Source organism: Rhinopithecus roxellana, chromosome 20 (assembly GCF_007565055.1).
Source record: "Rhinopithecus roxellana isolate Shanxi Qingling chromosome 20, ASM756505v1, whole genome shotgun sequence".
Taxonomy (NCBI): domain Eukaryota; kingdom Metazoa; phylum Chordata; class Mammalia; order Primates; family Cercopithecidae; genus Rhinopithecus; species Rhinopithecus roxellana.
Genome location: NC_044568.1, coordinates 17,059,676 through 17,084,113, shown reverse-complemented (window position 1 = coordinate 17,084,113; position 24,438 = coordinate 17,059,676). Strand labels below are relative to the sequence as shown.

General features: G+C 48.9%; 3 protein-coding genes across 7 annotated transcripts; all 3 read left to right on the top strand.

The window, feature by feature from the left end:
• Positions 1–2,760: 2,760 nt before the first annotated feature.
• On the top strand, positions 2,761–4,027 carry LOC115892015 (metallothionein-1L-like). Of its 4 annotated transcripts, none has more exons than XM_030924512.1 (3): positions 2,761–2,782; positions 3,333–3,396; positions 3,928–4,027. In XM_030924512.1, exons 1-3 carry the CDS (start codon positions 2,761–2,763, stop codon positions 4,025–4,027), a joined length of 186 nt encoding a protein of 61 aa, XP_030780372.1. The 4 variants fall into 4 exon arrangements, with proteins under 4 accessions (XP_030780372.1, XP_030780371.1, XP_030780369.1 ...); XM_030924511.1 differs by having other exon boundaries at positions 2,761–2,793; positions 3,344–3,396; XM_030924509.1 differs by having other exon boundaries at positions 2,761–2,795; positions 3,340–3,396.
• A 2,689-nt stretch (positions 4,028–6,716) lies between these two features.
• LOC104664030 (metallothionein-1B-like) lies at positions 6,717–8,036 on the top strand. Its single transcript, XM_010365446.2, has 3 exons — positions 6,717–6,808; positions 7,396–7,461; positions 7,797–8,036. Exons 1-3 carry the CDS (start codon positions 6,781–6,783, stop codon positions 7,886–7,888), a joined length of 186 nt encoding a protein of 61 aa, XP_010363748.1. The 5' UTR covers positions 6,717–6,780; the 3' UTR covers positions 7,889–8,036.
• A 4,854-nt stretch (positions 8,037–12,890) lies between these two features.
• LOC104664029 (metallothionein-2-like) lies at positions 12,891–14,479 on the top strand. Of its 2 annotated transcripts, none has more exons than XM_030924506.1 (3): positions 12,891–13,257; positions 13,843–13,908; positions 14,247–14,479. In XM_030924506.1, exons 1-3 carry the CDS (start codon positions 13,230–13,232, stop codon positions 14,315–14,317), a joined length of 165 nt encoding a protein of 54 aa, XP_030780366.1. In that variant the 5' UTR covers positions 12,891–13,229; the 3' UTR covers positions 14,318–14,479. The 2 variants fall into 2 exon arrangements, with proteins under 2 accessions (XP_030780366.1, XP_030780367.1); XM_030924507.1 differs by having other exon boundaries at positions 13,843–13,950.
• Positions 14,480–24,438: the final 9,959 nt, after the last annotated feature.

Sequence of the window (24,438 nt, the reverse complement as noted above, 5' to 3'; positions counted from 1 at the left end):
CTTTTCTTTCTCTATACTTTGTCTCTGTGTCTTATTTCTTTTCTCAAGTCTCTTGTTCCACCTAACGAGAAATATCCACAAGTGTGGAGGGGCAGGCCACCCCTTCAAAAACAAAAAATTAAAATAAAACAAGAAGAGAAAGCAGCCTGGGCAAAGTGCAGGCGTTTTGGTTTCACACAGGCAGGTTCACAGCCCACTTCATCCCTTACTGGCTGTGTGACCTGGGCAAGGTGCTTAACCTCTCTGAGGCTTTATTTACTCATTTGTAGAAAGAAGATTATATCTCTACATTGGGATAAAATGTGATAGTGGCCTCAGACCTGGCTAGGACTCAATGAAGAGTGCTGATATAATCATTTGTCCGCATGGACTTCCCAGACAGAGAATCCTGTTAGATCCCATCAAGCTCCTTGGGAAAGGTCCAGTTCCTTGGAAGCATGACTATGGACTGGAAGTTGGGAATGGGTTTGGAGTCTTGCTGATCTGGTCTTAAGGATATGTGGATGACCTCCTGCACCAACTCTCCAGCATAAGACACTGCTCCAGCATTTGGGAAGAGAACAAGCCTTTCCCACCCTTCAAGTCCTTTGATCTTCACACAAACCAGAGAGACAGTGTGTGCAGAGGCTCCCTATGCAGGGGAACACTGTCCTCCAGAGTACTTAAGAACCTGCCCAAGGTCACATGACTCAGCACTACAGGTATAGAGGAACTTAGGGTACAGCTGTCCTCACGCCCTCTCCAGAGCTGGCAGATCATCATGTAAGTGGATGCTGAGCTCTGCCTGTCACAGTTCTTAGCTGGAAGGACCCTTGGTTAGTTGACTCAATTGTGCCCTGACTGGAAAGGTGGCATATTGATGCTCAGGAGGTTAAGAACTAGGAAGCGAGATTGACTGCCAGCTCCTTACTCTTCCCTCTGCTGTCCCTGTGCCAGGTTTTTCATGTCCTTGTGTTTTACATGATATAGTGACATAGGGTGGTGGTTGAAGGAATGACATTGCATGAGTGTAAATTTCAGGTATGTCATTTATACCTGGGTGACACAACCTCTCTGTGGTGCAGGCTGCTACCTTGTTCCCATGCATAACAGGGTCTGGCTGGTAGGAACAAAACAGTTAATTCACATAGAGAACTTAATATAGCATTTGGCATGTCTCAAGTAGTCTGTAATAGCTATGATTTTATTACCTTTATTCATAGCATAAGGACATTTTAGTACTTCCAGACAAATAAGCCAGTCCTGGTGGGCTTAGCTGTATGTCCCATGTTGTTCCCATCAATAACATGAGCATATGACCTGTGGATCAGAGAGGGACCCCTCCCAATCCACAAATAGGGATCCACGCTGCATATGTAAAGCCATGAGCAAGACAGTCCCTGTCTGCATAACAGAGGCAAAAGGATTCTTGTCATTTCTGCCAACACCTGTGCTGTTATTTTCCGTAACGTTTTCTTTTAAACAATCATATTTCCTTAATGCATTTACAGAAAAAGCAAACTCTTTGACACTACTGAAAATAAGAATCGGTCTCACCTTGCAGACGTGGAAGGTAGCCATACAATTATACGTATCCCTCTGTATCACTTCTGCTGCTCTCTGGATTGATCTTGACATTTGTTTTTGTTTAAAGATTTCAAGCAATAAAGAGGTGCTGAAGACATAGTCAGGCCAAAGGGAAGTTGCATCATTGACCTCTTTGCCTTGAAAAGCTAAGAGGATTGAGACCCGCGGCGCCACTTCCACCCTCCGTCCTGGGGTAATTATTTATCTCCTTGTGTTGCCCTCCGATTAGTAAGACGCTGTTATAAAACCCTTGAGGGTTGCTGTGAGGGTTCAAATAGCCAAAGTGACTAAACAGGATCTGGCTGAGACTAAAAGCTCTGTAACAGTTAAGAATTCTGAGAGTAATAACCACCTTCCATGCTTCTTAATTTAATGCAAGGGTGAGCACATCAGGGAAAAGATCGCTCCCTTGGGAACATTTCAAGTTTTGGGAAGCTCCATCCTTGGGCTTGGTGGGCCAGCGAGGCTGTGGGAAGCCCCGAGAAGTTAAAGCAAAAGAGGACTTGGACAAATGTGCCCATCACCTTCCCAGCAGTGGGGAATGGAAGGGAGGGAGGCAGGGCTCTGTGTCTGCTCTGTTGCTGTGAACAAGACCAACATGGCCAAAGGACTTGGCTGGCAATGCAGGTGAGACAAAGGTCACATGGGAGGCTGGTCCTCTGCACACAACTCCCTCGCTGCACTGCCCGCCTGGTTCCTATCTAGGGACATGAGCACTAGATTGGGGTAGCACACAGGCTCCCACAGAGGCGAAGCTTAGGTCACTGGTGCGGGTTACGGGCTGGGGATACCGCGACCACCTGAGGCTGGGTTCCCGGACCGCTCAGGGACAAGAGTGGACCCCAATCCCCGGGAAATTCCGGAGGGCCGGGATTATGGTAGGGACTCCGCCTACCGCCGGGAGCACAGCCCTTGCAAAGCGAGCAGGAGTCAAAGGGCCGCCCCCAGGGTGCCCACCGGCCGCGCTAGGGAGGATTGGGCACCGGCCCGCCTGCTGCACACAGCCCGGCCCTGAACCCTAGGGTGCCTCTGACACTGCGGGAGCTGGGGCCAGACCTGGGGCGGGGCCTCTGAGCCCGGCACTTCTCCCTAACTGCAAAGCCAGAGGTAGCTCCTGAGCTCTGTTCCGCCTCCCACCGGCTTGCCTGCTTCTTCGCCTCTGGCTTACGTACTCCAGCCTCACATGGTCTCCAGATGGACCCCAACTGCTCCTGCACCACTGATATAGGATGCTGGGTTTCAGGGCCTTAGGATCTCCATTTTCATGCCAGAGGATAGAATGGTCCTGAGGCAGGAGGCAGGTGCATTTTGAGCTCTACCTAAGGTGGATTATTTTACTTTGTACTTCTGGTGCTTTTTCTCTTACCGAGTACCTTTATTATTATCACTAAGAACATTACCGTTGTCCCAGCGCCTCCCATTTCTAAGGTGAGAGGAATGAGGCTCAAAACTGTCCCTGCTCCAGGTCACCGATAGGCCAGAGGTGTGCTGAGCTGGGACCCAGTGCTCTGTCTAGCATTTGAGCTGCCTGGGCTGGTAGGGAGGTGGGAAATATTGCTTCTTCAAGATTCCGCACTGAAGTTCCCATGTGGTACGAAAAAGAGGGCGCCTGCCCATCCGCGCGGGTGTGGAGAAAAGGTGGGGCTGGGCTTCCGTGTGCCTGAGTGGAACTAGGTACCAGGTTTTCTGTGCATTGAATAGGAGGATGCTGAGGGCCTGCTCCTAACCCTGCACCACACTCACCACTCACTGCCTTTTTCTCTTCCCTGCAACTGGGTCCTGCAGCTGTGCTAGCTCCTGTAAATGCAAAGAGTGCACATGCACCACCTGACAGAAGAGTGAGTGCGGGGCCTTCTGTAGGAATCGGGGGACTGGGCAGAGTCGGAGGAGGGACCCCAGAGCTCAGCAGGCAGGAGTGGGACAGTGACCAGCTTCCCACATCTCCTTTCTGGCAAGAGATTCAGGATCACAGCTGGAAAAACACAAGATAGTTGATTTCCAACTTTCATTCTTAAAATGGGGAAACTGAGGGCATGCGCATGCACTGGGCTGCCAAGCACAGACTTGACACTTCAGGACTTTCCTCATTTAAGCATATGGTTCTGGGGAACTGGCTTGCCTTTGTCCCTGTGCCCCAGTCACTGCCTCTCCAGTCTTCTGTCCTCTCCTGGGTATAGGTTGTGCTGGGCAGCTTTTTCACTGAAAGACCCTCACCCCAAAGATCCACCAGTTGACTCCTGACAGAGCAATGCCAGCCTGCACTAAGGGTCCTCTGGAGCTGGAGGCAGGGCTTGAGCCAGGCCTCTGTCGGAGCAGGGAGGTCTCAGGTCAAGTCTGCTGTGACCTCTCACTCTCCCCTTCTTCCCTGGGCTGCTGCTCCTGCTGCCCCATGGGCTGTGCCAAGTGTGCCCAGGGCTGCATCTGCAAAGGGGCGTCGGACAAGTGCAGCTGCTGTGCCTGATGCCGGGACAGCCCTGCTCTTAGATGTAGAAAGAGTCACCTGTATAAACTTGGCATTTTTTCCAGACAGCCATGACCCATTTACTGTATTTGTCTCTCTTCTATGAAATATGTGAATGATAATAAAAGTTGTTGACTTCTTCTGGCTCTGGTTTTCTTTGTGTGCTTGGAAATAGGGGACCCCATACTCAAGAGAGCTGGTATGTGTGATTGCATTGAGAGTCCAGAGACCTGGGTGCTGGAACCATGTGCTATCACCTTACACTCTGAGTGCCCTGAGGAAAATCAGGTTCCCTGTCTCAGATCACTTCTTCAGCTAAAAAAGATTCCTTTAAGATTGTAATATGAGGCCGGGCGTGGTGGCCCACGCCTATGATCCCAGTACTTTGGTAGGCCGAGGAGGGTGGATCACCTGAGACTGGGAGTTCAAAACAGCCTGACCAACATGGAGAAACCCTGTCTCTACTAAAAATACACAATTAGCCAGGCATGGTGGCCCATGGCTGCAATCCCAGCTACTTGGGAGGCTGAGGCAGGAGAATAGCTTGAACCTGGGAGGCGGAGGTTGCAGTGAGCCGAGATTGCACCATTGCACTCCAGCCTGGGCAACAAGAGCAAAACTCTGTCTCAAAAATAAATACAAAAATAAAGATTATGATATGGCATTTTTGCTGTACCTTTCTATGTTTAGCTACACAAATACTTACCATTGTGTTAAAATTGCCTAACAGTGTATGGGGTTGAAGCCTAAGAACAATAGGCTAAAGCAGACAGCCTAGGTGTGTAGTAGCCAGTATCATCTAGGTGTGTGTGAGTACATTCTGCAATGTTTGCACAATGACAAAATTGCCTAAAGACACATTTCTTAGAATGCATACCTCTCATTAAGCGACACATGACTGTAATAGGGCTGGACTCGTAGAGGCAAATGATTTAATGGATGTAAAGAACTCAGACTGGTGCCTGTACATGACCAGTGGTCTATAACATTAACCACTATTTGTTGTTATTATTATTCATGGCTGCTATGGCCTGAATGCTGGTGTCCCTCCAATATTCAGGTGTTGAAATCTCACTTTCATTGTATTGCTTTTAAGAGGTGGTGCATTTGGGAAGTGACTATGGTATGCGGGCAAAGCGCTCATGAATGGGATTAGTCCTTAATAAGGGAGGCCTGAGGGAGCTTGTTTAACCCTTTCCATCATGTGAGGAACCAGCAAGAAAGAGCCATCCATGAGGAACGGGGCCCTCACAAGACTCCAAATATGCTGGTGCCTTGACCTTGGACTTCCATGCCTCCAGAACTGAGAGAAATGTATTTCTGCTGTTTTAAGGTACCCAGTCTAAGGTATCTGGTGGTAGCAGCCCAAAAGGGCTCAGACAATAGCATAGTTGACATTTTTACTCCAGACAAAAGAGCCAGGCCTGGTGTCCTATGTCTTTCTCATCAGCCACATGAGGATTGACCTGTGGTCCCGACAGGGTCCTGCACTCTGCCCGCAAAATCGGAATTCACACCAGAAATATAAAGCCATGAGCAAGACGGTCCCTGTCCCCCTAACAGAAATGGAAGGATGCCTGCCAGTTCTGCTACCATCTGCACCAATATGTGACTCAACATTTCTCTTTAAAATTTATTTTCTTCAAATAAATATCCTATTTCCTTAGATATATTTATATGAAAACCAAACTCATTAGCACTACTGAAAAAAGAGTCAGTTTAACTTCCACACATAGAAGGTTACCATCAAATTCTCCTGGTTCATACTCCTCTGCATCTCTGTTTTGCTACCAGGACTGACACTGACGCTTGGTTTTGTTTAAAGATATCAAGCAATAAAGAGGTAAACATACCTAGGCCAAAGGGAAGCTTCATCACTGACTTCTCTCCCTTGGGAAACTGACAGGATTCAGACCCAGCAGTACCACTTTCCAGCCCTCTGATCCTGGGTTAGTGGCTTGAACTCCTTGTGTTGTCATTGTCCAGATTAGGAATATGGGTTCATAAATAGGATGTATGTCCCTTTTCGGTTGCTGTGAGGGTTCAAAATGGAAAGTGACTAAATAGGGCCTAACATGGATTAATGTTATGTAGAGTAATAGGAATATGGAAGGAAATTGCTTTCTAATTTCGTCCAGGGTCTGCATGTCACCTTCAATGATCCCTCTTCCGGGGACATCCCACATTTTCCAAACTGCCATCCTGTAGTAGGCCAGCTAGGCTTGTGGGGAGACCCTGGATAGATGTATGCAAAGGATTACCCAGAGAAATGTGCCCATTCAGCCTCTCAAGAGTGGAGAATGGAAGAGAGGGAGACAGAGCCTGTCTCTGTCCTGGTGCTGTGTACAGGAGAAATGTGGCTGAGGTAACCACGTGGGGACAGACTCAGGCTAGCGGGGAAATCCAAAGGTCACAATCTCCACCAGTCCTTTGCACACAACTCTCTCCCTATGCTCCTGCTGTTGCTGATCCTGGAAGTTGAACATGAGGCTGGGTTTGCACACGGTATCCAGGGGAGGTAAAGATGATGACAGTCCTGAGTCAGGCCAGGCCACTGCTCACGGCCCAGCCAGGGATCACGGGCAGTGCAGATTCAGCAGGGGTGAGTGCAAGGGCCAGGGTGGGGCTTCTGCACCCCGCCACCTCCCCTGACTATAAAGGGAGCAGCCGGCTCCTGGTCTCCATCACACCTCCCACCTGCCCTACTGACTTCTCATCTCTTGCCTAGGAACTCCAGGCTTTCTTGGCTCCAAATGGATCCCAACTGCTCCTGCACTGCAGGTAAGGGATGCCTGGCTCTGGGTCTTGAGATGCCCATTCCTGGCCACCGTACACAGTGTCCCTGGGTTTGAGAAGGTTGCATTATGAGATCTGAGTTGAAGGGAACTCCTTTACTTCTTCCAGTGCTTTCCTCTTGGTCAAGCTCCTGCGAGCATTTCCCTCCTCTGTGCTTGTAAGTCAGAATTAGGGATTCTGAGGATCAAGGCTGTTCTGCTCCATGTCATCCATCTAGTCAGGGAGCTGCTGGCTGAGCCCCAATGCTCTGCTCTAATTCTGAGTAGCTGGGATGGGTGAGAGGCGAGGGACATAGCCTCTTCAGAGTTCATCAGAGAAGGTTTTGGCCTCCAGCCCCGTCTTCCTGGGCTGTGTGTGGAGCTGGGAACTTCCTGATAGGGTATATAAAGGAGGGTGCTTGCCCTTTCCAGCGTGATGGTGGAGGACATGGGGCTTCTGTTCCACTGCTCTGAGTGGGAAAGGAGCTCTGAGGGCTGGCCCTGCACAGAGGAGGGGGCACTGGACACTCATTGACTCACTGCTGTACCTTCTGCACCTTACTCACTGCTCACTGCCTTTTTTTCTTCCTGCAGGTGCCTCCTGCACCTGTGCTCGTTCCTGCAAGTGCAAAGAGTGCAAATGCACCTCCTGCAAGAAGAGTGAGTGCGGGGCCAACTCCAGGAATCTGGGGCTGTGGCTAAGGTTGGGAGGGAACTCAACGCTGGCCCTGAGTGCATGCTTTTGGGATCTGGTCTTCTTTCGCCCCTGTTGGCTGGGTCATTCCCTCTCCAGGCTTTCTGCTCTGAGCTCAGATGGGGCAGGGCAGACTTTTTCTATTGGGACACAAACCTCAAATGCACCATCAGAACAGACCTGTGCCAACCTAAAAATGCATCCTCTGGGTCTGGGGTCTGAGCTTGAGCCAGGCCTGCTGTTGGGACAGAGAGGTCCCTGGTCAACTTGGCTGTGACCTCTCTCTCCCCTTCTTCCCCAGGCTGCTGCTCCTGCTGCCCCGTGGACTGTGCCAAGTGTGCCCAGGGCTGTGTCTGCAAAGGTTCATCAGAGAAGTGCCGCTGCTGTGCCTGATGTTGGGAGAGCACTGCTCCCAGGCATAAATAGAGCAACCAGTACTAACCTGGATTTTTTTTTTTTCAATCTACGCTGATCGGTTTGCTACGTTCCTTCCTTTATTCAATATGTGAATGACAATAAAACACTTTTGACTTGATTCCGACTCTCCTGTGTGTGGCTTGGAAATAACAGTTGGAGTGGGGGGCTGAACTGGGAATTTAGAGACACGGTTCTGATGTAAATGTGAGCCCCTAATAGTCTGAGCACCTTGAGGCAAGCCCGGTTCTTCCCTGAGCTCCATCTTCTGTAAAATGGAACTGCACTATGCGGGATCACATGACGGGGTCGGGGGGACATGCATGATCGCCTCAGGTCATGTCAAATGTGCAAATGTGGCACAGAAACTTCTCCATCTCTCATTTTCATTTTCTGTTTTCCCGCCCAGCTTCGGTACCTCATCAGATTTGTGGCTTGAAAGTGATGACGGGGTGGAATCCAACTCCTCAGTTGCTTGAGTTCTGTACGGGGCTTCTCAAACTCCACAGTGAAGAAACACTTTTTAATTCTCATCCATCCCAGGCCTAAACCTTTGTAAATAAAATCCTGTTAATTACAGCTATAAGGAAATCAAATACAAAATACAGAAACCATTTTAATATTCAACGGGAAAAATTTCAATAAGTATACACACAAATAACAGGAAAATGAAAGATTTACAAACTTTGCACATATTTTGCTGATGCGCATTGCAAACAGGAATCAGCAGACTGGTCCCAGGGTGTGGCTCACATACCTTGAGCAGCACTGCCCAGCACGTCCCCACAAGGAACCATCAGGCTTGCTCTGCCTCGTGTCACTGACAGGACTCTCGCTGACCCCTGAGAGCTCCCAGCTGTGACTTGGCTCTGAATGTTTGGAAGTTCCACCCAAGCCCAAACTGAATTTGTTTCAGCCTTTGCCTACTTCAGAACATCAAAGCGACTGGAGACATGGAGGGAAATGCCCAGCATGTTCCCTGCAGTATGCAGTGTGTGTAATCCTGGTTTGCAGAAGTTCTTCTGGCTGCCCATGCGGAAGTGATGGAAGATTCTGCAGTTTGGAGGGTGTGGTGGTGCTCATTAAGGAGTGAGGCCCTGGCTGATTTATAATAAAAGTTAACCATTAGTCCCCCTGGCTCTGTGGAGGAAATGCTATTTGATGTTCAATCAAAGAGGAAGATGGATTTCCTGGCCTAGAGATCAGGACCACGCTTACTCACTGCTGCCCAGGGAAGAGATTTCAGAGGACATCCTGAGCCTAGGAAATGAATTTTGGTGTCAGGCAGTCCTGGTTCACAGCCTGCTTCACCACTAGAAAAAAAGTAAGATTCTCATCGCTGAAAGAAAAAAGAAAAGGCCGGGCGCGGTGGCTCAAGCCTGTAATCCCAGCACTTTGGGAGGCCGAGGCGGGCGGATCACGAGGTCAGGAGATCGAGACCATCCTGGCTAACACGGTGAAACCCCGTCTCTACTAAAAAGTACAAAAAACTAGCCGGGCGAGGTGGCGGGCGCCTGTAGTCCCAGCTACTCAGGAGGCTGAGGCAGGAGAATGGCGTGAACCCGGGAGGCGGAGCTTGCAGTGAGCTGAGATCTGGCCACTGCACTCCAGCTTGGGCGACAGAGCGAGACTCCGTCTCAAAAAAAAAAAAAAAAAAAGAAATTAAAAATAAATAAATAATGAGGCTTATGAGTATTCTCTCTACGCTGACTTTCTTTTTATTTATTTTTAATTAATTAATTAATTTTTTTGAGATGGAATCTCTCTCTGTTGCCCAGGCTGGAGTGCAGTGGTGGGATCTTGGCTCACTACAACCTCCGCCTCCCGGGTTCAAGCAATTCTCCTGCCTCAGTGTCCTGAGTAGCTGGGATTACAGGTGCATACCACCACGCCCGGCTAAGCTTTGTATTTTTGTAGAGATAGGGTTTATTCATATTGACCAGGCTGGTCTGGAACTCCTGCTCTCAAGTGATGTGCCAACCTTCATCTCTCAAAGTGCTGGGATTACAGGTGTGACCCACTGCACCTAGCCTACGCTACCTTCTTAGACAGACAAATTCTGTTAAATCCCAACAGCCTCCTGGAGAAGGGCTCATAGGTTTGGAAGCATTATGCTGTATTAGAGGCTGGGAATGAGATCGCAGCCTGGTGATCCTGCAAGGAGGAATGTGGTGTTGGATAACATGCTGCTGCTTGGCATTTGTACAGACACAAAAGCCTTTCTCACCCTTCGTATCATTGGATCTTCATACAACCTTGGGAATGAGAGCCACAGGCCTCAGAACTGGGACAGCTAATATGCAGGGCCTGGCAGGCCTGTGTTGTCTTCCAGAGTAGTTAACCAACCTGCCTAAGGCCACCCAGCTCAGAAGTGAAGGGATGCATGAATCTATGCTACCCGTAGCCTGTTGTCCTGGTCACAGCTGGCAGAGCATGATCTGCTAGTCACTGGATGCTAAACTCTGCCTACCCTGGTTCAAATCTATAAAGATACTTTGGGATAGACCGATTTTGCACTTGGCTTGAGAGGTGAGCACTGAAGCCCAGAGAGTTCACAGAGCTGTGCAGGGGGAAAGTTACTACCAACTGAATGTGCTTCCCACTGCTGCCTCTGGGCCAGATTTTCTGTGTCCTCATCTTTTTTGTGACTTGGTGGCATAGAGTGGTGGGTGAGGGCATGATGCTGCCGTTAGCATGCATGAGTGCAAATCCCGCCTCCGTCACTTTAGCTGTGCCTTGCAACCTCTCTGTGTCTCAGTCTCCTCCCCTGTATGTTTGTTTTTTTTTTGTTTTTTTTTTTTTGTTTTTTTTTTGTTTTTTTTGTTTTTTTTTTTTTTTGAGACGGAGTCTCGCTCTGTCGCCCGGACTGGAGTGCAGTGGCCAGATCTCAGCTCACTGCAAGCTCCGCCTCTCGGGTTTACGCCATTCTCCTGCCTCAGCCTCCCGAGTAGCTGGGACTACAGGAGCCCGCCACCTCGCCCGGCTAGTTTTTGTATTTTTAGTAGAGACGGGGTTTCACTGTGTTAGCCAGGATGGTCTCGATCTCCTGACCTCGTGATCCGCCCGCCTCGGCCTCCCAAAGTGCTGGGATTACAGGCTTGAGCCACCGCGCCCGGCCTCTCCTCCCCTGTAAAAGGTATATGATAATGGCATCTAGTGTGTAGGATTAAATAATTTAATACATGTAAGAAACTTGGAATGATGCCTGGCAAGTGGTGAGTAGTCTATAATATTAGCTATTGCTTCTTTAAAACAACCATTACACATAGCATAGTGGATATTTGTTTATTCACAGACAAAGCAGCCGGGCCTGGAGTGCCTAGTTATGTATGTATGCTGTCATTGTCATCTACCACTCAAACACGGGTCCTGTGGACCAAAGAGAGCCATTCACTGTTTCCACAAAAAATGTCATCAACACAGGATTATAAAGCTATGAGCAAGATGCTGTGCCTCATGTCACGTATAGAACGACTGCCATTTCTGTTGCCACGTGCACATTTTATTTATCATTTCATATTGAAGTGATTAATACTTTCTTAAATACATTTTTATGAAAAGCAAACTCTCTTCCACCACCACAAATGAAAATCAGTCTTATCCATATGTAGAAGATAGCCAGAAAAGTATATATGTGTGCATGTGTGTGTATGTATGTGTATGTGTGTATATATGCTTATTACACTTATGGATTGCTTTTGTCATTGCCCATGGTTGAGCTGGTAGCTTGTCATTATAATAATAATAATAATAATTATTATTATTATTATTATTTTGAGACAGAGTCTGTCTCTGGCACCTAGGCTCGAGTGCAGTGGCGCAATTTTGGCTCACTGCAACCTCAGCCTCCCAAGTAGCTGGGATTACAGGCTTGTGCCACCACGCCTGGCTAATTTTTGTATTTTTAGTAGAGACAGGGTTTTGCCATGTTGGCCAGGCTGGTCTTGAACTTCTGGCCTACAGAGATCTGCCCATCTTGGCCTCCCAAAGTGCTGGGATTACGGGCGTGAGCCACGGTGCCTGGCCTGACTTGTTATTATTTAAAAGATTTCAAGCCATAGGGAAGTTCCAGCAACAGATAAAACATAGCTGGGCCAAAGGAAGGCTTTATTTCAGAGAATTTCACCTGAGAGGCTGGCTGGATTCAAATGAGTGCACAGCTTTTTAGCTCTGTGACGACGAGCGCGTTCCTTGAACTTTCTTTGTTGTAGGTGTCCGTTTAGTAATATGGGTTCATGTGTAGTATTTCCCTTTACAATTGTCGTAAAGGTTCAAACAAGGAAAATGATTAAAAGGAGACTGGCACAGACTCACTCTTAGGCAATAGCTAGCAATATTGAAGGGAAATAACCACCTGTCTTCTTATTTTAAGTTTTTATTTTTCTCTTTTTCCTTTTCTTTCTTTCTTTTTTTTTTTTTTTTTTTTTTTTGAGACAGAGTTTCACTCTTGTTGCCTAGGGTGGAGTGCAAAAATAGTGCGATCTCAGCTCACTGCTAACTCCGCCTTCAGTGATCCCGCTTCTGAGGACATCCCACATTTTCCAAACTGCCATCCTACAGTGGGGTGCCCGGTTAGGCTGTGGGGAGACCCTGAAGAGATTTATGCAAAGGAGGACCCAGGCAAATGTGCCCATTCAGCCTCTCAAGAGTGAAGAATGGAAGGGAGAGGGGCAGAGCACTGTGTCTTCCGTGTTGCTGTGCATATGAGAAACATGGCCAAAGGACTGACATGGGGGGACAGGGACAGGGACAGGCAATGCTAGAGATCCGAAGGTCACATCCTCGGCCTGTCCTTTGCACACTACTCCCTTGCTAGGCTCCCTGCTCCCGCCAATCCACAGAGTGGAGCAAGAGACTGGGGTTGCACTGGGACTCCAGGAAAGGCTTAGCTGGTGACTAAGGACCCGGGCGGGGGCGAGGGCGGGGGCGGGGGGCGGGGCGAAGGCCAGGATCTCCAAGTTCCTGGAACCCCAAGGGTCGGGTGTAGCAGTCAATCTCGGTGAAACTGGGAAGGGCGGGCAGGAGGGCAGAGAAGCCGCTCACCCAGGCACAAAGCGACTCCAAAGGGATGGTCCGCGGTGTACAGGGAGCTGCGCTCAGGGGACCTTGCGCCCGTCCCGTCTGCTGCACACAGGGCAACCGGGACCTCCCGCAGCGCTGACTAGCGGGGCGGGTGCAAGGACATGGCGGGGTCTCTGCGCCCGGCCTCCTCCCCTGACTATCAAAGCAGCGGCCGACTGTTGGGGTCCACCACGCCTTCTGTCTGCCCCACTGCTTCTTGGGGTCTCTCTTGGAAAGTCCAGTCTCTCCTCGGCTTGCAATGGACTCCAACTGCTCCTGCGCCGCTGGTAAGGAACGCCGGGTTCTGTGCCTGGGGATGCCCGATTCCCAGACACCATAGAGAGCTTTCCTGGGTTTGAGAAGGTCGTATTTTGAGATCTCAACTGAAGGGGACTCCTTAACTTAGTCCAGTGGTTTCCTCTTGGCCAAGCTCCTGAGAGCATTTGCCTCCTCCCTGTGCCTTTGTGTCAGAGTTGAGGGTACTGAGGCTCAAGACTGGCCTGCTCCACGCCACGCGGTTGGTCCCAGGGCTGTTGGCTGAACCCCAATGTTCTGACCAGGCTTTGAGCAGCAGGATTGAATAGGAGGAAGGGGACATTGCCTCTTTGGACTTCATGACAGAAAGTGGAAGTCGCAGTCTTCCCAGGCTGTGCCTGGAGTCTGAGACTTTCCTTTGGAGTGCAAACAGGAGGCTGCTTGGCCTTCCCAGCATGAAGGGAGAGGACATGGGGCTTCTCTTCCTCAGCTCTGAGTGCGAAAGGAGCTCTGAGGGCTGGCTCTGCACAGAGGAGGGGGCACTGGAGGCTCATTAACTCACTGCTATACCTTCTGCATCTCACTCACCACTCACTGGCTTTTCCTCTTTCTTACAGGTGGCTCCTGCACCTGCGCCGGCTCCTGCAAGTCCAACGAGTGCAAATGCACCTCCTGCAGGAAGAGTGAGTGCGGAGCCATCTCCAGGGTCTGGGGCTGTGGCTAAGGTTGGGAGGGAACCCAAGACTGGCCCTGGACACATGATTCTGGGGAACTGGTCTTCCTTTGTCCCCGTAGGTTGTCACTGTCTTTCCAGTCCTCTGCCCTGTCCAGGGCGCCTGTGGGGCTGGGCAGTTTTCTCATAGGAAGACCCACCCCGAATATTTCCCAGTTGTCTCCTGACAAAGCCATGCCATCCTGAACTAACGGTCCTTTGGGGCTGGAGGCTCTTTGGGGCCTCTGTTGGGCAGGGAGGTCCCTGGGCGAGTCGGCTGTGACCTCTCACGTTCCTCTTCTTCCCCAGGCTGCTGCTCCTGCTGCCCCGTGGGCTGTGCCAAGTGTGCCCAGGGCTGCATCTACAAAGGGGAGTCATAGAAGTGCAGCTGCTGCGCCTGATGCCAGGACAGCCTTTCTCCCAGATGTTAATAGAGAGACAGGTACAAACTTGGATTTATTTTTTTTATACCACCTTGACCCATTTGTTACATTCCTTTTCCTGTGAAATATGTGAGTGATGATTAAACACTTTAGACCTGATTCTGCCTTCAGTTTCCCTTGTGTGCTTTGGAAATCAGAGACTGGGATCAGGGATTGAACTGGGAATGCAGACTCCTGGGCTCTAGATGGAAATGTGAGCCCCTAACAATTCGAGTGCCTTAGGGCAAGCCAAGCTGCCTCACTGTGCTTCCTCTTCTGCAGAAAGGAGCAGCACATCGTCAGGTCATTGGTGGGGATCCGGGATACAGGACCACCTTCATTCTCAAACGCCACACAGAAACTTCTCAATGCCTCCTGTTCCTTCTCTGATTTCTCTGCCCAACTTCAGTTCCTCTTTGGATTTCGGGTTCCAAAGTGACTATAGGGGATGGAATCAAAGTCTTTAGTTATTTTAATTCTACACGAGGCTTCTCATACTCCAGGGTGAAGGAGGGGTTTTCCATTCCTATCCATTCCACACCTAAAACTTGGTAAATAATACTTGCAATAATACTAATGATGGAAATCATGAAACTAAAGTCAATATACAAAATCCGGTCAAGCAGGATGACTCACACATATAACTCCTGTACTTTGAGAGATTCAAATGGGAGGATGACTTGACACCAGGAGTTTGAGACTAGCCCTGGCAACGTAGGGAGACTCTTGTCTCTAAATAAGTAAGTAAACACTTAGCAAAGTATGGTGGTACAAGTCTGTAATCCTAGCTACTTGGAGGCTGAGGCAGGAGAATCCATCTAACTCAGGAATTGAAGGCTGCAGTCAGCCATGTTTTCACCACTGCACCACAGTCTGGGTGACAGAAGGAGACCTCATAAAAAAAAAAAAAGTTACAAAATCCATTTTTGACTCCACAGGAAAAAGTTCAACCAATATAAAAGAAATACCAGGAAAGGCCGGGCGCGGTGGCTCAAGCCTGTAATCCCAGCACTTTGGGAGGCCGAGACGGGTGGATCACGAGGTCAGGAGATCGAGACCATCCTGGCTAACATGGTGAAACCCCGTCTCTACTAAAAATACAAAAAAAAACTAGCCGGGCGAGGTGGCGGCCCCTGTAGTCCCAGCTACTCGGGAGGCTGAGGCAGGAGAATGGCGTGAACCCGGGAGGCGGAGCTTGCAGTGAGCTGAGATCTGGCCACTGCACTCCAGTCTGGGTGACAGAGCGAGACTCCGTCTCAAAAAAAAAAAAAAAAAAAAAAAAAGAAATACCAGGAAAATTACAACTTTATAATCTACATATATGTTGATGGATGCTGTGCACTGCAGACTGTAAACAGCAGACAGGCCCTAGTGTGTAGATTACGCACTTTGAGCAGCAGTGGTCATGCCATCCTCACAAGGAACCATCAGTCCTGACTGGCCGGTGTCACCAACATGATACTCCCTGACCCCTGAGTGCTCCCTGTAGTGACTTGTGTCTGAATCTTTGGCAGTTTCTCCCAAGATTAAGCTATTTTTGTTATTTAAATTCCAACCTTGATTAACTCAGGGGAGCAAAGTGACTGGGGATGTGGAGGAAAGCATCATCGTGGCAATGCAGAGTCATGAGAAGGACTGGGTCCAGATGAAGGATGATGAGTGTGCCAATGCAGGGGTGATGGCATATTCTGCAGTTGGAAGGTGTGTTGCTGTTCATCAAGAAGGCATGAGGAGTCACCCTGGTGACTGGTAGTTAGGCCAACAGTAGGTTCCTCTGGCTACTGGTTCAGGGAATTGCTGTTGCTGTTCAATCACAGAGGAAGATGAGTCAAGTGGCCCAGGAGTCAGGACCATGCTTGCCCGCAGGTGCCCTTTGTGAAGAGGGCAATTCAGAAGGCAGCCTGGGTCATGTGCAAGTTTGGGTGTCACATAACCAGATTCACAGCCCACTTCACACCTTCCTGGCTGTGGAGCCTGCACAAGCCACTTAACCTCTCTGTGCCTCCATTTCCTCACCTGTAGGAAGCAGATTATAAATCTGTGTAGGGATTAAGTGTGACAGGACTCTGGCACCTGGCTCAGGCTTAATAAACAGTGCTGTTATAATCATTTGTCCACATGCATTTCCTGGAGAGAGAATCATGTTACACCCCATCAGTCTCCTTGGGTAACACTAATCTGCCTGGAGGTATGATGTAGACTGGAAGTTAAGGATGGGTCTCTTGTTTATCTGGTCTCAAGGGCTTGTGGATGACCTCCTGCACAAAATTCTCCAGGATGATACACTGCTGCAGCATTTGAACAGAGAACAAGCCTTTCCCACACTTCGAGTCATTGATCTTCACACAAACCAGAGACATATTGAATGTACGGGGTCTGGTGAGATTGTACTGTCTTCTAGAGGAGTGAAGCAATCTGCCCAAGGTCACACAGCTCAGAGGTAAAGGGACGAATGAATCTATGCTATGGCTGTCCTCATGCACTCGCCATAGCAGCAGATCTTGATGTCGGCAGATCCTAAGCCCGGCTCCTCACAGTCCAGAGCTGGAAGGCCCCATGGCCAGGTAGCCCAGTTGTGCCCCTGACCTGTCAGCTGGGCAGCTGAATTCCAGAGAAGACACAGAGTTATGCAGAGGCTCTGACTGCCAACTCAGTGCTCTTCCCAATCTGCCTCTGTGGCAGGTTCAGAGTCCTCATGGCTTTTCTGAATGGGTGACAGAGAGTTGTGATTGAGGGCGTGTTGCTGCAGTCAATCTGCATGTATGCAAAAACCAGTGACATCACTTACATATGGGTGACAATACCTGTCTCTGTTTCAGTTTCCTGCAGTGTAAAGGGGTAAAATACTCTCATGTGCCAAAAAAAATGCCATATTGGCCAACTCTAGACAGTGTACACAATAGTAGTCCTATAAGGTTATAATAAGGACATTTTACTGTGCTTTTTTATGTTGAGCTATGTTTAGATACACAAATACTTACCATGGTGTTACAATTGCCTCCAATATTCAGCAACATGCTGTAGAGCTTTGAACCCTAGGAGCAATAGGCCACACCATATAATCTATGTGTGCAGTAGGTCATCAACCTACCTAATCAGCACTCTATGATGTCTGCACAAAGATGAAATTCCTTAAAGATGGGTTTATCAGAATTTACTCCCATTATTAAGTGATACATGAGTATAATAGGGATGGATTCAAAAAGTGAATGATTTAGTGCATGTAAAGAACTTAGAATACTACCTTGTACATCACGAGTGCTCTATAACATTAGCTACGATTTCATTATTATCAATCATGGCTGCTAGGGCTGGAATGCTTGTGCCCTTCCAAACTTCATGTGTTGAAGTCCCAGTGTGTTGCTTTTAACAAGTGATGCATTTGAGAGGTGACTACACTGAGAGGACAACACACTCATGAATGGGACTAGAGCCTTCATAAAAGAGGCCTGAAAGAGCTTATTTAACCCCTGCCACCATGTGAGGGCCCAACAAGAAAGAGTTGTCTATGAAGAATGGGACCCTCACGAGACTCCAAATATGGTGGTGACTTGCCCTTATACCTCCTCCAGAACTGACAGAAGCAAGCTTCTGGTATTATAAATTACCCAGTCTATGTTATCTGGTTATAGCCACCCAAACAGACTCAGATGATAGCATGGTTGACATTTTTACTTCAGGCAAAAAAAAAAAAAGCCAGGCCTGGTGTCCCTCCCTGTGTGTCCTCTGTCTTACTCATCACTCACAAGAGCATTGACCTGTGACCCTGACAGGGTCTTGCACTCTTCCCACAATATAGAGATTCATGCCAGAAATATAAAGCCATGAGCAAGACAGTCGCTGTCCCCATAACAGAAATGGAAGGATGCCTGCTAGTTCTGCTACCACCTGCACCAATATGTGAGTTAAGGTTTCTGTTTGAAATGACTCCTATTCCCATAGATATATTTATATGAAAAGCAAGCTCCTAACCACTACTGGAAAAAGAATCAGTTGAACTTCCAGACATAGCAGGTTGCCATCAAATTCTCCTTATTCATATCTCCTCTGCTTCCTCTGTACAGCATGCTAGTGTATGGAACACTGAAGGCAATTACAACACAGTGGTAAGTATTTGTGTATCTAGATATAGTTAAACATAGAAAGGTACAGTATAATTACCTTATAACCTTATAGGACCACCATCCTATATGTAGTGCATCTGTAACTAAAACTTGCTTGTACACCACATGATGTATTATTATATTCTACCCCTTTTACAATCCAGGAAACTGAGCCACAGAGAGGTTGTGTCACCCAGGTATACAGGATGATATATCTGGGATTGGCACTCATACAGGCTGACCATAGGATAATGCCCTCAACCACAACCCTATGTCACCCTGCCATGTGACACATGAAGACATTAACTCTGGCACAGAGGCACAGTGGGAAGAGCAATGAGCTGGCAGTCAGAGCCTCTGAATAGCTGTGTGTCCTCTCTGGGCTTCAGTTTCCCAGCCTCAAGTCAGGGGCACAACTGGGCTAACTAATCATGGACGCTTCCAGCTCTGGAATGTGGGGGGCTGGGCTTAGCATCCATGGACAGCATGATCTTCCACTATGGCGAGGGCATAAGGACACCCACAGTTATGCTTCATTCATGCCTATATTCATTCATGCCTTTACTTCTGAACTTTGTGACCTTGGGAAGATTGCTTAACTCCTCTAGAAGACAGTACAACTCCTCTAGAAGACAGCACCATCTCACCAAACCCTGCACATTCACTGTGTCTCTGGTTTGTGTGAAGATCAAATGGCCGGAAAGGTGGGAAAGGCTTGTTCTCTGTCTGAATGCTGGAGCAGTGTCTGATCCTGGAGAGCTGGTACAGGAGGTCATTCACATGCCCTTGAGACCAGAACAGCAAGACTCCAAACCCATCTCCAACTTCCAGTCCACATAATAGCTGCAGGCAGATGGGCCTTTCCCAAGAAGCTTGATGGGAGCTAACAGGATTGTCTGTCTAGAAAGTCCACACGGAGAAATGATCATAATAACACTGCTCAGTAAGCCCTAGGCCACTAGTACCAGGCCACTGTCCCATTGAATCCCTACATGGAAAGCCACTAGTACCAGGCCACTGTCCCATTTAATCCCTGCTTGGAAATAAAATCTCCTGTATACAGATGAGAAATGGAGGCTCAGAGAGGTTAAGTGACTTGTGCAGGCCACACAGCCCGTAAGGAGTGAAGTGGGCTGTGAACCCAGTTGTGTGACACCAAAGCCTGCGCTTGGCCCAGGCTACCTTCTGAAATTCCCTCTTCACAAACAGCACCTGCAGCCCATCTAGGTCTTGACTCCTGGGCCACCTGTCTCATCTTCCTTTTGATTGAACCTCAAATAACAATTCCCTGAGCAGATAGCTGGAGGGACCAGCTGTTGGTAGCAATGATCAGTCCTCATCCTTCTCAATGCACACCGCACCCCTTCAAACTACAGAATATGCCATCACCCCTGCAGAGGTCGAGTTAAATACTTCACGTCGGAGCCCCAGTTGCTGTCTATAGTCAGCTTGCCAGGATAATGCTGGACACTTCGCTCCACCTCCCTATTCACTGTGCTGGCCTGGAGCAACCAAGGGCTAGAATTTGAAGGAGGAGACTGCAGCCTGACCTTGTGAGAAACTTCCAAAGATTCGGAGCTGAGTCTCAGGGGTAACAAGAGACTCAGTCACTCATGGAACAAGAGCTCTCAGGGGTAACAAGAGTTCCATGAGTGACATGGGGCAGTTCAGGACTGATAGTTCCTTTTGGGCATGTCCAGGCCAGCACTGCTGAAGGTGAGTGATCCACGCACGAGGGTCAGTCTACACACCGTTCCCAGTGTGAAATACACACCCTCGAACAGATATGCAATGTTTGTAAATTCTTTTGTTTTTCTGTTGTTTATTTAAATATAATCATATGTTTTGTTTTTCATATATTTATTGTTTTTCATATGTATTATTTTATTTTTTTATATTTATATTAATAATTTGCCTGTTGAGTATAAAAAGTGGATTTTGTTTTTATATTTCATACTAATTCATTTTAGTTCATTTTACCAAAGCTTAGGTCTGTTGCAGATGCCCATACCATTATATCTCTTACATGTATAATGCTTTTTTTTTTTTTTAAATTAAGATTCGCTCTTGTCACCCAGGCTGGAGTAGAGTGGTGCATTCTCAGTTCATTGCAACCACCGCTTCCCGGGTTCAAGTGATTCTCCTGCTTCAACCTCCGGAATAGCTGGGATTACAGGCACCTGACACCACTCGTGGCTAATTTTCGTATTTTTAGTAGAGGTGGGGGTTTCATCACATTGACCAGGCTGGTCCTGAACTTCTGGCCTCAGGTGATCTACTCACCTTTGCCTCCCAAAGTGCTGGGATTACAGGTGTGAGCCACGATGCCTGGCCTACATGTATAATGCTTTTACAATTTTTAGCTGAGACAGGTAATGTGATTTGCCTTAAGGCACTCAGTGTGAAAGGTGATTGGACATGGTACCAGCATGCACGTGTCTGGACTCTCAGTGCAGTCCCTCATCCCAGCTCTGTCAGGTATCAGGTCCCTTTTGTCCAAGGCACACAAAATAAAACCGAGCCTGAATAAAGTCAACTTTTATCATTATTTTATTTTTGAAAAACCAAATGTACTAGTGGGTCAGGGTTGTGCGAAAAGCAATTCTGGGTTTGTACACTTTCTACTTCCGGGAACAGAGCTTTCCCTATATCAGGTGCAGCAGTGCACCTGTCAGATGTCCCTTTGCAGACACATCCCTGGGCACAATTGGCACAGCCCACAGGGCAGCAGGAGCAGCAGCCTGGGCAAGAAGGGGAGAGGGACAGGTCACAGCTGACTTGAACAGGCACCTCTCTGCCCCAACGGCGGGCCTGGCTCAAGCTCGCACCAAGACCCAAAGGAGCCTTCATTCGGGATGGTGCGCTCTGTCAGGAGACAATGGTGCATCTTTGCAGTGAGAGCCTTCCTATGAAAAACTTGCTCAACCCCACCTGAGCCAGGACAGGGCAGAAGACTGGACGGGCAGTGACTGGGACTGTGCAGACAAAGGAAGGACAATTCCCCAAGACCATACACTTCAGTGAGGAAGGTCCTCAAGAATCAGGTCTATGGTTGGCTGGCTGGTGCATTCTTGTGACCTGTTTCCTCATTGTTAAGCATGAAGATTGGATGGGAATCAACCACCTCTAATGTTCCTCAAGTTCTGATCCTGAATCCGTTTCAGGGGATGTGGGAAGCTAGTGATGAGCCTGCTCCTGCCTGCAGACTCTGAGATCCCTCCTCTGACTTAGCCCAGACCCGAGATTATCAGGGAAGGCCCCGCACTCACTCTTCTTGCAGGAGGTTCATGTGCACTCTTTGCATTTGCAGAAGCCGGCACAGGTGCAGGACCCACCTGCAAGGAAGAGAAAAAGGCAGTGAGCGGTGAGTGTGGTGCAGGGTTAGGAGCAGGCCCTCTGGAGGCTCCTGCTCAGGGCACAGGAAACCTGGTACCTTGTTCCACTTAGGCACACAGAAGCCCAGCCCCACCTATTCTCCCCACAGGTTTGGGTGGGCAGGTGCCCTCCTAATTTTACACCACAAGGCCTTATGTCAGGAATCCCTAAGCGGCAATGCTCCCTGCCTCCCATCCACCTCAGGCAGCTCTAATGCTGGTCACAGCACTGGGTCCCAGCCCAGGACCCCACTGGCTATCTGGATGACCTGGCAGTTTGGAGCCTCAGTCCTCTCACCTCAGAAATGGAAGGTGCTGGGATCCCATTACTGGGTATGTACCCAAAGGATTATAAACCATGCTACTATAAAGACACATGCACACATATGTTTATTGCAGCACTATTCACAATAGCAAAGACTTGGAACCAACCCAAATGTCCATCAATGACAGATTGGATTAAGAAAATGTGGCACATATACACCATGGAATACTATGCAGCCATAAAAAAGGATGAGTTCATGTCCTTTGCTGGGACATGGATGAAGCTGGAAACTATCATTCTCAGCAAACTATCACAAGGACGGAAAACCAAACAACACATGTTGTCACTCATAGGTAGGAATTGAACAATGAGAACACTTGGACACAGGGCAGGGAACATTACACACCGGGGCCTGTCAGGGGGTGGGGGGCTGGGGGAGGGATAGCATTAGGAGAAATACCTAATGTAAATGGTGAGTTGATGGGTGCAGCACACCAACATGGCACATGTATACCTATGTAACAAACCTGCACGTTATGCACATGTACCGTAGAACTTGAAGTATTAAAAAAAAAAGAAACAAACAAAGAAATGGGAGGCGCTGGGAAGATGGCAGCGTTCTAAGTGGTGATGAAGGCGCTTGACTGGGAAAAAGCACAAGAAGTGCAAAGTAAAGGAGTTCACTTTAGGAAGAGCTACCATCCACCTCCCTCCTGCCCCGGGGACATTCTATCCTCTGGAATGAAAATGGAGACCCTAAGGCCCCGAAACCCGGTATCTCTTACTAGTGGAGCAGGAGCAGTTGGGGTCCATGACCAGGCGAGGTGAAGGTGGAGTTCCAAGGGAGAGGCTAAGAAGCAGTGGGGTAGGTGTGGGACCTGGGGAATTCCAGGAACCGGCAGTTCAAATTATAGTTAGAGGCGGGGGCCGGGTGCAGAGCACCCCCTCCCCCACCCCCACGCGGAATCCGTGGCGCCTGCGGTCTTGGGTTGAGCTGTGCGCCCAAGGCGCAGCAGGCGGGTCGGGCGCACCATCCCCTGAGTGCAGCCTGGTGGGCCCTCGGGGGCTGCCCCTTTGGGGCCTGCTCTTGCGGGAGGAGCTATGCTTCCAGAGGTAGGCCGCGCCCCTGTCATCCTGAGGGTCGTTTCCCATTCCCAAGTGGTCGCGCTATCCCCAACTTCCCTTCCTCCTTCCGCGCACCGTCTCCATCAGCTTTGCCTCTCCATTGGCTTCGACGGGTCTGTGTGCAGCTCTATGATGAGCCACTATGGAGGTGACTTTTGGTTCTCCCTCGCCCTCCCCTCTCATTGTCTGTCCTTCCTCCCACCTAGGACGCTCAAACTCGTTTCCCCAGTACACAGAACGTGGCGACCACGGGTCAGCCTCTTTCTCTTCCTTCCATGCTCCTCCTCTGAGGTGATGGCGGGCACACTTGTCCTTGTCCTTCTTTACATATAATTATCCGGGACTACCCCAGGCCTGCTGGCCACCCCACTGCAGGATGGCAGTTTTGAAAATGAGGAATGCTCTCCAAAGAGGATGACTTTAGATGACATGCAGACCCTGCTTTCAATCAAAGAGAGAACTCGGTATTTCTCTTCAATGTTCTTATCATGTAACATTTAGAATGTGCCAGGCCTTTCTAAATCATTCATTCTTTGAACCCTCCCAACAATCCTAATGGGAAATACTATTTATGAACCCGTTTTACTAATCTGACAACTGTAGCTGAAGTTTAAGTAACTTGCTCCACATCACAGAGCTGAAAACTTGTCACTGATTTGAGTCTAGCCAGCCTCTCAAGAGGTGTCCATGATCAAGCCTTCCTTTGGCCTAGGTTTGTTGTCAGCACTTCTCTATTGAGGGATTTGGTTTTTTTTTTTTTTTTTTTTTTTGAGACGGAATCTCCCTGTATCGGCCAGGCTGGAGTGCAGTGGCTCGATCTGGGCTCACTGCAACCTTTGTCTCCCGGGCTCAAGCAATTCTCCTGCCTAAGCCTCCAGAGTAGCTGGGACTACAGGCGTGTGCCAAGATGCTGCTTCCTTCTGAGCTGGCTCAGGTGCAGGACCCACCTGCAAGGAAGAGAAAAAGGCAGTGAGCAGTGAGTGTGGTGCAGGGTTAGGAGCAGGCCTTTAGCGGGCTCCTGCTCAGTGCACGGGAAACCTGGTACCTTGTTCTGCTCGGGCACACGGAAGCCCAGCCTCACCTTTTCTCCACACAAGCTTGGATGGGCAGACGCCCGCCTAATTTTACTCCACATGGCCTTAGGTCAGGAATCCTTCCTGCCTCCCATCCACCGCAGGCAACTCTAATGCTGGACAGAGCACTGGGTCCCAG

Excerpts from the sequence above, each read along its gene's own strand:
- LOC115892015 (XM_030924509.1), top strand. The coding sequence starts at position 2,761 with ATGGACCCCAACTGCTCCTGCACCACTGATATAGG. Across the intron at positions 2,796-3,339 it reads TCCTGCACCACTGATATAGG|TGGGTCCTGCAGCTGTGCTA; the intron begins ATGCTGGGTTTC and ends CTTCCCTGCAAC. Across the intron at positions 3,397-3,927 it reads GAGTGCACATGCACCACCTG|TTCCCTGGGCTGCTGCTCCT; the intron begins ACAGAAGAGTGA and ends ACTCTCCCCTTC.
- LOC104664030 (XM_010365446.2), top strand. The coding sequence starts at position 6,781 with ATGGATCCCAACTGCTCCTGCACTGCAG. Across the intron at positions 6,809-7,395 it reads CAACTGCTCCTGCACTGCAG|GTGCCTCCTGCACCTGTGCT; the intron begins GTAAGGGATGCC and ends TTCTTCCTGCAG. Across the intron at positions 7,462-7,796 it reads ATGCACCTCCTGCAAGAAGA|GCTGCTGCTCCTGCTGCCCC; the intron begins GTGAGTGCGGGG and ends CTTCTTCCCCAG.
- LOC104664029 (XM_030924506.1), top strand. The coding sequence starts at position 13,230 with ATGGACTCCAACTGCTCCTGCGCCGCTG. Across the intron at positions 13,258-13,842 it reads CAACTGCTCCTGCGCCGCTG|GTGGCTCCTGCACCTGCGCC; the intron begins GTAAGGAACGCC and ends TCTTTCTTACAG. Across the intron at positions 13,909-14,246 it reads ATGCACCTCCTGCAGGAAGA|GCTGCTGCTCCTGCTGCCCC; the intron begins GTGAGTGCGGAG and ends CTTCTTCCCCAG.